The 13,925-nt window shown below is 44.7% G+C and overlaps 2 protein-coding genes across 3 annotated transcripts in view; one reads left to right on the top strand and one right to left on the bottom strand.

The window, feature by feature from the left end:
* Positions 1 to 13,925, bottom strand: part of thrb (thyroid hormone receptor beta) — a 236,974-nt gene that overhangs the window by 21,554 nt on the left and 201,495 nt on the right. The window contains exon 9 of one of the 2 annotated variants that reach the window (XM_073024556.1): positions 7,522 to 7,988. The exons of the other annotated variant lie outside the window; for it this stretch is intronic. Coding sequence (XP_072880657.1) covers positions 7,972 to 7,988 — 17 coding nt within the window. The 3' untranslated portion in view covers positions 7,522 to 7,971. Of the gene's footprint in view, positions 1 to 7,521; positions 7,989 to 13,925 lie in introns of those variants that run through there. 2 annotated transcript variants of the gene reach the window in all.
* On the top strand, positions 178 to 5,630 carry rpl15 (ribosomal protein L15). The gene is made up of 4 exons (XM_073024545.1): positions 178 to 317; positions 803 to 989; positions 1,763 to 1,899; positions 5,266 to 5,630. Exons 2-4 carry the CDS (start codon positions 818 to 820, stop codon positions 5,569 to 5,571), a joined length of 615 nt encoding a protein of 204 aa, XP_072880646.1. The 5' UTR covers positions 178 to 317; positions 803 to 817; the 3' UTR covers positions 5,572 to 5,630.

The raw sequence follows: 13,925 nt of genomic DNA, 5'->3' as shown, positions 1-13,925 counted from the left end.
CTGAGAGACACTGTTAGACAACCAAACGGATGCACCAACACAAACCGTCACGCAATTGGATATTTTCTCGCTGACAGACACCGTAGGCGAACACCCTATTGGACTGACAGACACACACGGACCCACTTTTGGATGGACGGACATCCTATTGGACGAACACCAGTTGACGGACAACAAACTGTCTCCGCCTCCCCATCCGAACCTCCGCCTCACTCCCTGCTCGCGGTGGAACCTCTCTGGCGGACGTGACGTACGGAGTTTATAAAGTGGGCGGGCGGCCGGGCTTCCTTCTCTTCCGGTTGGGGCTCCATCATTGGGTGAGTGTGGGAAGGCCTTAGGCCGTGCTTCATCCGCCGCCATCCCCCGTTTGCGTCTACCTCAGGATCCGCTTGGCGCCGAGACTCGCTCATCTCGGCGTCGCCGGCTCTACCGTTCCTTCCAGCGGTGCCGATTGTGCGCGGGGAGACCGGATAGCTGGCCGTGGCCTGAGGAGCTGAGGCACAGGGGAGAAGGGGAAGGTGGAGGGAGCGTCGCTGCCGAGGGGACGGAGGGAGCGTCGCCGCAGTCGGGGAGGGTAAGGGAATGAGGCATCTGTGACAAGGTGCGCCGGCACCGAGGGCTGAAGGAAGCTGAGGGGTGGGAGGGAGCGTCGCGGCAGACGGCGATGTAGAGGGGAGCGTCCTGGTAACTAGGGGAGGGAGCGTCTCAGCTGGGGACGAAGGATCGTCTGGAGAGGGGGAACTATGCGTCCTGACATTGGAGGGGAGTTTCGCCTCACCTGACTTTGTGCTCCTGTTCGCAGGCTGACTGAGCGAGGATGGGGGCCTACAAGTACATGCAGGAACTGTGGAGGAAGAAGCAGTCGGACGTGCTGCGATTCCTGCTGCGGGTCCGCTGCTGGCAATACCGGCAGCTCTCGGCGCTCCACCGGGCACCACGGCCCACACGGCCCGACAAGGCACGCAGGCTAGGCTACAAGGCCAAGCAAGGTACCTACCATTCGGCCTCTGCTTATCATCTGGGGCTGGAGAATAAATTACCTCAGTTCATTATTGTCACACAGAACAATTCTTCCCAATGTTGCATTGAGGTATTACGAGATGAATGTGTAGCAGCTAGCAGACACAAAATGCTGGAGGAGCAAGATGATAAAAAGGCATGGATAGAGTGCACTGAGTTTCTCCCATGGTGGAAATGGCCAATGTGAGGAGGCATAGTTCTGAGGGAAAATATAATGTGAGTGTCAGGTATGAAGGGAGGGCTTTGTGGGAAGGAAGGGTTAGATGGTCATAAAGTGAAAAGGCTGGCACATGGTCTTGGGTCGAATGTCTTGTCATGTTCTATTTATGTCAGCTGGTCAGGCAATATTGACGGAGGGAGGTGGGCAGTCTGTGTTTCGGACTGAAAACCTGCACCATAAGTTGCAGATGTTTCACGAGATCTTTTGTAAATTGCAATTGAGTTACGACAGCTGATCACATGAAAGCATTACTCTCTGGGTCATTTGTTCTATGGATTTAAGAGCTGGAGCAAGTTGGGCAGCATCTGTGAAGGGGTTTCCTTCATGCCCTAAGTTTTCAAGTGGGGAAATACTGGAACATTATAGTAAAGAAATAGTATGGCCCTCTATGTCCGCTGGCCAGGTTATTGTTAATTGAAAGTTGCATCTGGAGGGAAATGAAACTTTACTGGATAGTGAGTGGTCCTTTAGGATGAGAACTGTCTCATGTTTTCGATTCCGTATTCTGTCTGATTTCCACAGGCTACGTTATCTACCGTGTGCGAGTTCGCCGTGGTGGCCGAAAACGTCCTGTCCCCAAAGGTGCAACCTACGGTAAACCAGTGCATCACGGTGTCAACCAGCTGAAGTTTGCCCGTAGTCTCCAGTCTGTCGCTGAGGTATGGTGTCTGACGCTCAGCATGCTAGATTTCAGCAGTGTTTCTACAAATGTCATCACACTTAGAGGGTTCTTCTGACCTGCTGAATAGTGGGGCACTTTGAAATGGAATGTGTTAAACATGTTACATTATAATGCTGTTGACCAGTCTGGGAAGTTGCTACTCTGGGATGACTTTGAACTGAATGAATGACTTGGTTTGTTTCAGGGCATGTCTATGATAGACAATAGGCGCAGAAGTAGACCATTCGGCCCTTCGAGCCTGCACCGCCATTTTGAGATCATGGCTGATCAACTACTATCTTTTTGCAAGTGCAAAATAAAAATGAACAGTCCAGTAAATATAAACGCAAGTTAAATATAAAAGCTGGTGCTGGAAATCCAGAGTAACACACTAATGGAACTCAGCAGGTCAGGCAGCATCTATGGAAATGAATAAACAGTTGGCGTTTTGGGCTGGAAAGGAAGGGGGAAGATGCCAGAATAAGATGGGGGAAGGGGAAGGAGGGTAGGTAGAAGGTGATAGGTGAAGCCTGGTGGTTGGAGGAAGGGGATGGAGTAAGAAGCTGGGAGGTGATGGGTGGTAAAGGGGAAAGGTGTGGAGAAGAATGAATCTGAAAGGAGAGTGAACCATGGGGGGGGGGGAGGAGGAGGGAATCAGGATGAGGTGATAGGCAGGTGAGGAGAGGCAAGAGTTGGGAATAGAAGAGGGAAGGGAAAGAAAATTGAGGAGAAATTGATGTTCTTACCAAGTTGGAGGCTGCCCAAATGGAATATGAGGTATAAAGAGCTCCTCCATTAAAGTTCATTAAATAGCTCTTCAGTGTATCCTGCAGTGCATGGTAAACAGAAGGCCATTTCGGTTTTGTTTACTATATGTTAGAATTTATGATTGAGGTTTTTTCCTGTATGCAAAGTTGATAATATTCAGCTAAAGGATTAATAATGAATAATGACTGGAATTAGATAATGGACTGTCTGATTATAACTTTAGTGAGCTGCTTCATAGAATGAATTGCTTTTAGTAGTGTGAATGTTGTAATCAGTGTAATGAAAGAATTGGAGATAATAAACAAACAAGCTGGAGGAACTCAGCAGGTTGGGCAGCATCTGTGGAAAAGAGCAGTCAATGTTTCGGGCCGAGACCCGTAATAAACTTGGCAGGTGCCATCTCTAGTTCTGACTATTGATTATAGCGATATGATTAAATATTTGAGTTATGAAGAATGGTAAAATAATTATCATTTAGAACAGTTTAAAGGAGGGATTGAGAAAATGATTTTTGCTTGGGTTGTTAATATTGCTGCACTTGATTAAATAAATTCAGAAAACTTGTATTGACTAACCATAAGTATTACTTTGTTAAAAAAAAATAGAACTGTACTGGTCTTTTGGCCTATGATGTTCAAACATTGTGCTGAACATATTTGCACTATTTATCCTCCATTAATACAGACGTGGAAAAGATTACATATTTCTGACTTGTGCTTGCTGTGAGCTGTCCCCAATCTTGCACTGTCTGGTCTTGTACAGCATGCAGATGGGAGCCTTTGTTGTCACAAAGGAACAACCTGGTCTGTTGTAGCAGTTAGTTGTGTCATTGATTCAGCCAACATTGAAATCAAATCTGAGAAGTATTTCAACTAAGATTGTGAATAAACTCTTAAGGCACGTATGCTGGGAAAGCACTAGATCCTTTTTGAATAGATGGTGTTTTGTTTCCTTCAGTCTTGTGTGGAAAAGGCAGCTTCAGTGAACTCTGGTCTGATCACAGGATGTGTTCCCTGGAGTGTAAGAGTTGATTACTAAGTCAAGAAGGGTCTTCGCCTGAAACATTAATTTCCATGGATGTTGCCTGACCTGCTGAATTCCTCCAGTATTTTGTGTGTTGCTATTAGTTACTAGATGGTGTTTTTAATGAGGTGATGTTAATTAAATCTAGTTATGGTTGCTGAGTGACATGGAAGATCTGTTTTAGATGAAGGCACTGGGGTTATACTTACTGAGGGTGCGGTAAGTAATTGGGTAAACCAACAGAGTATCGGCTTTTATTGAAGGAGAGATTGAATGCTGAAGTGGGAAGATTATTTTTAATGTTGCATACTGTGTTGATCTTATGATCTAGGATCATAGATGTTTTGGAAGCATTTTGATTAAATTGAGACAACACAATACACTGGCTTCATCACTAGCATGTGCTGACACATGCCTATTGGTTGCCTTGCCTTTACAAGTCATTGTGGAATTGTTTGAGGATGTAAGTAAAGTGGAGGATTATGGGCTGTATAGGAGGGAAGGTGCGAAGGTGGGTGAGTGATGGCTTGATAGGGGTGTACAAGGTGAGAGGTATAGATCAAGTGGACAGCCAGATATTTTCCCCAGGGTGGAAGTGGCTAAAATGAATGGGTGATTGGAGGAAAGTATAGGGTAGGATGTCAGAAGTAGGAGAGGCAGGTTTTTTTATAGTGTTGGATGCGTGAAATGTCATCTGTGCGAGAGGGAGGAATTTATCGCAGAGTAGGTTAAAAGGTTGGCATGACATTGTGGGCTGAAGGGCTTTTCCTGTAATCTGTGTTCTGAACAAAATTTCGAACTACTGATTTTATAGAGTAGGTTTGTATAAGTTTGCACAACATTGAGCTGAATGGCCTGTATCATGCTGTGCTGGTCTATATCAAGCAGTAGTAAATGAAGGCAACTGGACTTGTGTTGTCTAGAAGATATTTCGCCACTCATCCAAGAGGGCCATCTGTGTGTGAAGTGGTTGTTTTGTATCGCCGATAGCATGTACAATATTGCTCTGTTTATGTTCAGTGTGGGATCCCAATGTAGGCCCGACATAGGAGGGCTGACACCCTGGCTCAAGACCCTGCTGTATATCTACACCTAAAGGACAAGGGACAATGTGCACATTTTGGATAGGTGGTTTGAAAGAGGGGATAAAGTAGCCACCTTTGTCAACTGGAAAACCCATCCCTGAACATTGGGGGTGGGGAACAACACCACTTATAAGCTACTTGCAGTGAATCTCTACCCTGGTGTGTCCACATCAGTTCACACCTCCATTATGCAAAGATAAGTCTAAAGACCCTCTCATTACCTCTACAACTCTTTAACGACCCTTATGTGATAGCTATACTTTAAGCCGGAAAACTTCCCACCATGGACTAGAATGGAAGAAGCCTCTCAGAAATGTCTTCTAGGCATCATGGTTGCCTTGATTTACTACTGCTTGATATACAGTGACCCGGATAACTGAGAAACTTCATGGGCATATGTAATGGTCTATGTTCTAATATTTGAATCAGGTGATCGTTCATGTTTGGGAAGATTTGTTCCATTACCTCTTTTCTGATCTTTCCTTTAGGAGCGAGCTGGTCGTCACTGTGGAGGACTGAGAGTTCTTGCCTCCTATTGGGTAGGTGAAGATGCCACATACAAGTTTTTTGAGGTCATTCTCATTGACCCATTCCACAAAGCGATCAGACGCAACCCCGATACCCAATGGATCACAAAGCCCGTGCACAAGCACAGAGAGATGCGTGGGCTGACATCTGCTGGCAAGAAGAGTCGTGGTCTGGGCAAGGGTCACAGGTTCCATCTTACTATTGGAGGCTCTCGTCGCGCTGCATGGAGAAGGCGCAACACACTGCAGCTCCATCGCTACCGTTAAAACGTGTAGTGTCTGTATATTTCACGTTGGTAAATAAATTTTTTCGGAATTTTCCTGCATTGTTGGTAAGCGTCTCATTTTGCAATGAGTGTGTTGATGCCAGAGATAAGGGGGTATTGGTCTCTGAGCAGAAATTGAGTTCAGAAGAATAAGAAGGGATCTTTTTCAAATATATGTACTGTATTATGAAAGGAATAGATTATATTGAAGCAGGAAAGTTCTTTCCACTGGTCAGTGAGATTAGAACTAGGGGACATAGCCTTAAGATTCAGGGGAGTAGATTTAGGATGGAGAGGAGGATAAACTGCTTTTTCTAGAGTGTGGTGAATCTGACATTCTCTGCTTAGGGTTGCAGTAAATCAATAGTGCAGTAAGAGCAAAATAGTGAGGTACTGTTCATAGACCATTCAGCAATCTGATGATGGTTGGGGGGTGGGGTGGAAGAAATTGTTCCTAAAACTGAGTGTGGGTACTCAGGCTCCCATACCTCCTGCCGAATGAGAAGGGGGCCTGTCTTGGATGGTGATTCTTTATAACGATGGATACTCCCTTGAAGCATCTTTTAAAGATGTCCTTGACGGTGGGGAGGCAAGTGCCCATGATTGAATTGGCTGAATCTACAACCCTCTGCAGCCTCTTCTGATTTTGTGCATTGGAGCCTCGATGCCAGGCAGTGATGCAATCAAACAGAATGGTACATTCTGTCGAAATTTGATTTTGCCTACAAAACTCAAAACTAATAAAGCATAACTGCTATCGTGCCGCCTTCATGATTGCATCAGTATGTTAGATCCACTGTTCAGATCTTCACCCTTTTCTACTGCTGACCCCTTAATGAGGACTGGTGTGTTACGGACTGATTACTTCCCAGAACCAATTTGGACCCTCTGGGCTGAAGAGGCATAATATTAAATCAACAGGGCATATCAAAGGTCTAAGTCAGCTAGAAAGTTCTTGTCATTTAATTACATACATGTATATAACATAGAAACAAGACAAGGTTTCTCTGAATCTGCGTGTAAAGCGCAGGAGTACGCATAACACATGATCAGGTAAGGATAAAATCTACAGATGAATCAGATACATAACCAGCATTAATAAATCGTGTTAACCAGTGACACTGAATAGTTCAAAAGCCTAATGGTCTAGGGGAAGAAACACTTCTCAGAGATTCTGACTGCTCTGTTTTCTGCATTAGAGTTTCCTGCCTGTAGAAAATCTGCTGGATGGAAGGGTGAGATCCTGCATATGGAATACTCCTGATAAATGTCCCTGATGGATTGGAGGGAGAGACCCCTGTGATCCTCTCAGCTGTTCTGGTCTAATATTCAACTGCTCCCGTATCAGAAGGGGATACAACTTGTCAGGCTGTTCTCAATGGTGCTGCTGTAAAATGCAGTTAAGGGTTGGGGGTGGAGGGCCTTGCGTTAATCTTGGGAAGTGGAGGCACTGCTCTGCTGCCTTGTTTGGGAAGGTGATAGTAAAGGATCAGGTGAGGCTCCATGTAATTGCAGAGGGGGATAATTTGCACCTTCCTGAAATCCACATTGATTTCTTGGTCTCCATGTACAGGCTTCGGTTCTTACACCAATCCACCAGTCACTCCACTTCCTCTCTCTACACTGTCTCATCATCATCATTCTTGACAAGGCCAAGCAGTTGTGTCACTGTGAGCTGGAACCTGTGACAGCCATCTGTCAGCAGTGTGAACAGTAGCTGAGCACCGAGCCTTGGGGAGTGCCAATGGGGCGAGAGACGTTTTGGCCTTACTGTTAATGAGGTATATGTTAATATTGATATCCAGAGAGGAGTTTCCCCACCAGTTTCTGGGGTATGATGGTGTTGAAGAGGCGCTGTTGTGCCTTTTTCACCACACAGCTGGTATGTACAGACCACGTGAGGTCCTCGGTGATGTGGGATGCCGAGGAACTTGGCTTTTTACCCGCTCAACCCCAAATCCAGTGATATCAATAGGGGTTAGCCTGTCTCCATTCCTCCTGTAATCCACAGTAAGCTCCTTTGTTTTTGTGACATTGAGGGAGAGGTTGTTTTCTTGACACCACTGTGTCAGATGACTTCTCTGTAGGCCACCTCATTATTATTTGAGATAGTGTCGTTGGCAAATTTAATTACCAGATTCCTCAATGAAAAAAGCCTACTTCCATTTCCCCTATCCATACCTCTCATAATTTTGTATGCCTCTGTCGTCACCCCCTCATTCTGCTCTCCTGGAAATAAAGCAGCTTTATTAAATGGGTAAAATTAATCAATAAATGGTCCTCCTCTGGTAAAATGCTTTGCTGCAGCTGTTTGATTAATGAACCAGGCTTACCATCACTGATGCATAGCAATTGTTCCTTTGCACAAGCAATGTAGTTATGGTTTTGCCCAACCGCTGCCTCATATGGATCTTCCTCCTAGAAGAAATAAAAATTCTATCCTCGTGATCCCTTTAACTAATTTGTGATGACATCAGAGGTTATGTGGAGAAGTGTTTGAGAGGAATAATAAATTTGCCATGATCGAATGGAATTTTAAAGTCCAGAATACCACCCTGAGGGGCCATGGTCCTCTTGGTTAATGGTAGGGGCCCAATAGGTGGGAACCCCTGGTCTGGATGATAGAGGTTACTATTGCAGACAAAAAAGTGGAATTTTGTCAGTTAAAGGACAGGTGGTTCTGGTTTGCAGTACTTCACTGGATATTTTCTCAGCTCTTTATAATCAGTTTGGAGAAAAAAACTATCAATGCTCATCATCATGGGCAGTGTCGAATGATGTGGGTGATCATGGTCTCCGTCTCCATGACTGTTCTTGGCAAATATTTCTACAGAAGTGGTTTGCCATTGCCTTCTGGGCAGTGTCATTACAAGATGGGTGACCCCTGCAATTATCAATACTCTTCACTGTTTGCCTGGCATCAGTGATTACATAACTAGAACTGTTCATATGACCAACCACCCCCTGCTCCCATGGCTTCACGTGACCCTGATCAGGGAACTTAGCAGGTGCTACACCTTGCCCCATGGTGACCTGCAGGCTAGCAGAAGGAAAGTGCCTGATACCTCCTTTGGTAGAGATGTATCTCCACCCTGCCACTCAAATTAACGCTAAATTTTGATAAAAAGTCAAAATTTTGCTGTACCATTAATGTCAAAGAATTTGTCAAGACCTCTCTGATAAAACTGGGGCAAATGCAGAAGGAAACAGATAAGGGGCAGTGAGCTGAGTGGGACATTGATTTTTGAAAATTGGATAAAAAAAAATCCGTCTTCAAATTCGACCGACCAAAATGAACAACTTCACACTTATCTGGGCTGAACTCCGTCTGCCACTCAGCCCAGTTCTGCATCCTATTTATGTCCCACTGTAACTGACAACCTTCCACACTATTCACAATATCCCCAACCTTTATGTCATTAGCAAACTTACTAACCCACCCTTCTACTTCCTCATCCAGGTCACTTATAAAAATCACAGAGGAGGGGTCCCAGAACAAATCCCTGCGGAATACCACTGCATGGGGCTGACATTATCTCTGTAAGCAGTCTGTACATCTCTGTGGAATGCATGGGTTTTCCCCAGTGCACTGGTTTTCTCCCACAGTCCAAAGATGTACTCATTAGTAGGTTAATTGGTCATTGTAAAATGTCCTGTCATTAGGCTTGGGTAAATTTGGGGTTGCCGAGTGGCACAGATCAGTGGGCTGGAATGGCCTGTTCCACACTGTATCTCAAATAAATAGTGGTGCAGCCCAAAGCACCTACCCTGTGCTATGTCTCTAAATATCAATAAAAAAAATTTCAAATGTGCATCTTTGGACTGTGGGAGGAAACTCTCAGTCACGGGGAGGTGTGGACTCATTGGGTTGGAAGGCCCCGTTAACGTGCTGTAAATAAATAGTTACCTGGTGTACAATAGAATTGAATTGAGAATGTTTGTGATCTCTGTGTGAAAATGTATCAGCATTCACAGTGACACTGAGTAAACTAATGAATTGATTGTGCACGTCTGGAAGGGGATGTAGAGGGAACACACACTTCATCAAGGAATCAACAGTGGAAAGGCTGAGCAGTTTCAAGTTCCTGGGTGTCAACATCTCTGGAGATCTACTGTGGGCCCAACAAACTTGACGCAATTACAAAGAAGGCATATCAGCGGCTATATTTCATCAGTCTGAGGATGTCTGGAATGCCACCAAAGATTGTCACTAGTTTTTACAGGTGTACCGTGGAGAGCATCCTAACTGGTGGCATCGCCATCTTGTATGGAGGGTCAACTGCACAGGATTGGAAAAAGCTGCAGACGGCTGTAAACTCAGCCATCTCTAACATATGCACTGGCCTCCCCCGCATCGAGAACACCTCAAAAGGTGATGTTTCACAAAGGCTGCATCCAGCATTAAGGATCCCCCCCCACACCACCAAATCACACAGGACATGCCCTGTTCTCATTGCTGTCATCAAGGAGGAGGTAAAGGGGGCTGAATTCCTGGGTAGCTTCTTCCCCTCTGCCATCATACTTGTGAATGGACAAGGAACCCATGAACACTACTTCACTATTTTATTTTGCTCTCTTTGCACTACAGAACTTAAAATTGTTTATGTACCTCTTATTGTAATTTATAGCTTTTATTATTATGTATTGCATAGTACTACTGCCACACAACAAATTTCACAATATATGCCAATGATATTAAACCTGATTCTGATTCTGAAGCTGAACCCGTGCTAACACATTGGCCTTCATCAGCCATTTGGTACCTCGAGAACTACAAGCCCTTTTTCCCCCACGAGGAACTAAGTACTAAGAGGTAAAGATGTCTGTGGACCAGCCAAAGGCACCTAATAAAATTTTGTACAAATAGCAAAATTTTGATTGCACAGAATTGATGGTGGGCTTTTTTATTGAGGAAATGGAGAGATTGGAGACAAGTTGTTAGGATTTACCGTAGTCTGTTGTTATTTATTTAGAGATCTAGCTCAGTAGTAGGTCTAATGACCTTACGCCGTCCAATTACACCCATAAGACCAATTAACCTTCTAAACCGGACATCTTTTAAAAGTGAGAGGAAACTGGTACAGTCATGGGAAGAGTGTACAAATCCTTACAGACAGCATCAGAGTTGAACCTAGATCACTGGCCTGAAATGGCATTTTAGCATCCCTGCCCCAGCAAGCAACCAAAGGAACCATAACTGGCTTGGTTATTGTACGGGGGCACCAACCTTCCACAATAAACAGCCAACTGAGGGCCTCAGCAGCTGAAAGGAAGTCTACAAATTGTGAAGGCACAAAAATCCAGATAGCTCGTGGGGTTGTAGTGTAATGTTTACAGAGAGGAAGGAAGCTGATGAAAAGTTAAAAGCAGTGGAGTGGTTGAAAGAGGTGGTAAACTGGAACCATGCAAGCCAGCATGTTTTCATTTGATCTCACTAAGATACAACTTCCTGAGTAGGTCCAGAAGTAACAGTGTCTGTTCAAAGTAAATTTCTTATCAAAGCACATATATATCACCCTGAGATTTATTTGAGCAAGTGAGTGAGGCCACTGAAGGAGCATTTACATCTCCCACAGAATAAATGGGAATAAAACCATCTGGTTGATCACAGTTTTCCATAACACATCAGGAAGTGTAATGTGTTCAGTCCACCTTCAGGGGAGCAAGAGGATTAGAGAACACTGTATTCCCTCAGCATGAGGTAATAAGTCAGATTCAGAATTATTTGTCCTATGTACATTAAAAAAAATGTGTCGCTTGCCTTAAAAACCAACACAGCTCAGGATGTGCTGGGGTGGCCTGTAAGTGTCACCACACTTTCCGGTGCCAACATAGCATGTCCACAAAGTTCAGCAGAACAACACAGAACACAATGACAACAACCTCCGCCATCAGGTTTCTGAAAACAGCCAATGAACCCATGAACACTACTTCAACACTTACACTCTTATTGTAGTTTATAGTATATTCTATGTATTGCATTGTACTGCTACTGCAAAACAACAAATTTCACAACATACTGATAAACATGATCTGAACAACAATAGCAAAACAAGCCAATTTCCTACAAACCGACCAACTGTGTGTGTGCGCGCACAAACACATACACTTCCCAACTTCCTACTTGAAAGGCTTATGTCCAGGATTGGAAGGGAAGGGGTCAGAAGCCAGAATAAGAAGATGGGGTGAGGAGGAGGGAGTACAAGCTGGAAGGTGATAGGTGAGACCAGGTGAGGGGGAAGGTAGATGGATGGGGATGAAGTGAGAAGCTGGGAGGTGATAGGTGGAAAACATTGTAAAGAAGGAATTTAATAGGAGAGGAGAATGGACTGTGGGAGGAGGGGAGGAGGGGCACCAGAGGGAGGCAATGGCAGGTGGGGAGAAGAGAAGGGATGACAGGGTAACTAGAGTAGGGAATGGAAAAAGAGCGAAGGGGAGAGAAATTACCAGAAGTTTGATAAGTTGATGCTCATGTCATCAGGTTGCAGGAAGAATGTGAGGTGTTGTTCATCCACCTGAGAGTGGCCTCATCTGACAGTCCAGAAGATCGTAGACCGACATGTCAGAATGGGAACTTGAATTGAAATGGGTGTCCACCAGGAAATCACACCATTTCTGGTGGATGGAGCTAAGGTTCTCAAAGAAGCAGTCCCCCCAGTGTATGTCAACTCTCACGAATGTAGAGGAGGCCGCACTGGGATCACTAAATACAGTAGATGACTCATCCTCTACCCCCATTTTCTTATTCTGGCTACGGTTCCCATCCTTTTCAGTCCTGTTGGAGTGTCTCAACCTGAAACGTTGACTGTTTATTCCTCTCCATAGATGTTGCCTGACCTGTTAAGTATTCCCAGCATTTTGCGTGTGTTGCTCTGGATTCCCAGTATCTGCAGGATCACTTGTATTTATGGCTTAAATTTGATTGTATGTCTTTGTTCTTTATATTCCCATTACCTTATCAAATCTAAACTTAATAAACGTTGGATCATATCATCCCTCAGTCATGGTCATAGAGTTATATCAAGTTTATTGTCACCTAATTGTACACATATACAAATAAATGAAAAAAAATTTCCTCTAGACCACAGTGCATAAACAAAACAAATATCACTTACAGCACACGTAATAGTAAACACTCGCTGTCCTAATGATGAGACCTCGGTGAAGGCAAGGTATTCGTTAGTTTCACAGTCTGAGGGAAGAAGCTGTTACCCAGTCTGGCAGTCCTGGTCCTGATGCTCCTGTACCTCCTTCCTGATGGTAGTGGGTCAGGGAGATTGTGGGATGGGTGGTAGGGACCCTCAACAATGCTTCAGGCCCCTCACCTACAATGCTCCTGTAAAATGTCACAAATAGGGGGAGGGAGACCTCAGTAATCCTCTGGGTGGTTTTTACTGTCCTCTCTAGGGTTTGGCAGTCTGATGATGTAAGCTTCTGTACCACTCAATGATGCAGCCGGACAGGACACTGGATGGTGCTCCTGTATGAAGTTGTTAGAATGGGGGCAGGGACTGAGTCTCCTCAGAAAGTGTAGCTGCTGGTGGTGCCAGCTTGACCAAGAAGGAAGTGTTGGGGGTCCATGTCAGGCTGCCTGTTATGTACACACCAAAGAACGTCCCTCTACAGAGGTCCCATTGGAGAGTGGTTCAGCTGAGCCTTCCTGAAGTTCAGTCATCTCTTTTTCTTTGTCCACGTTGATATAACAGAAATGGGCCCTTTCACCCTACTCTTCTGTACTGATGAAACTGTCTTCTTGAATTACTTCCACTTGCCTGCAAACCCTTCAGATCTAAATATCTTAAATGCTGTTAATGTACCTGCCTCTACCACTTCCTCTGGCAGCTTGTTACACATACTCACCACGTTTGTCAGAAAGATTTGCCTTTATATCTTTCTCCTCTTGCTTTGAACCTCCACACACTAGTTTTAGTCTGCCCTGTCCCAGGGAAAAGACTAACCATCCAACTTGGGTCAGCCTCCTTCATTCCAAAGTTCAATTTTCAAAGTAAATTTATTAACTATGTACGTATATGTCACCATATACAACCATGAGATTCATTTTCTTGTCTACAGGGAGAATATAAACAAATTTTACAAAACCCTGTACATAAGCCCTCCATGAGGATCACAACCTTTTCATGGAATTAGGAGGCTTGAGAACCTCAATGACCCAGAGAACTATGCTGGCTGGAGTCAGGGGTTTATGCTTTGGCTCTTGGTAGGGTCACCCATGCCAAACAGGGTAGAGGCCAGACTCAGAGTGGTCCACCAGCCCTCCAGATTCAGGGGTTCAGCTCAGGGGTAACAACCCTGACTGGTCAAACAAAACTACTACGATAACAGCAATGAAGAATC

Source organism: Hemitrygon akajei, chromosome 20 (assembly GCF_048418815.1).
Source record: "Hemitrygon akajei chromosome 20, sHemAka1.3, whole genome shotgun sequence".
Taxonomy (NCBI): Eukaryota; Metazoa; Chordata; class Chondrichthyes; order Myliobatiformes; family Dasyatidae; genus Hemitrygon; species Hemitrygon akajei.
Note: the sequence above shows the minus strand (reverse complement) of the source record. Positions and strands in the feature narration are given on the sequence as shown.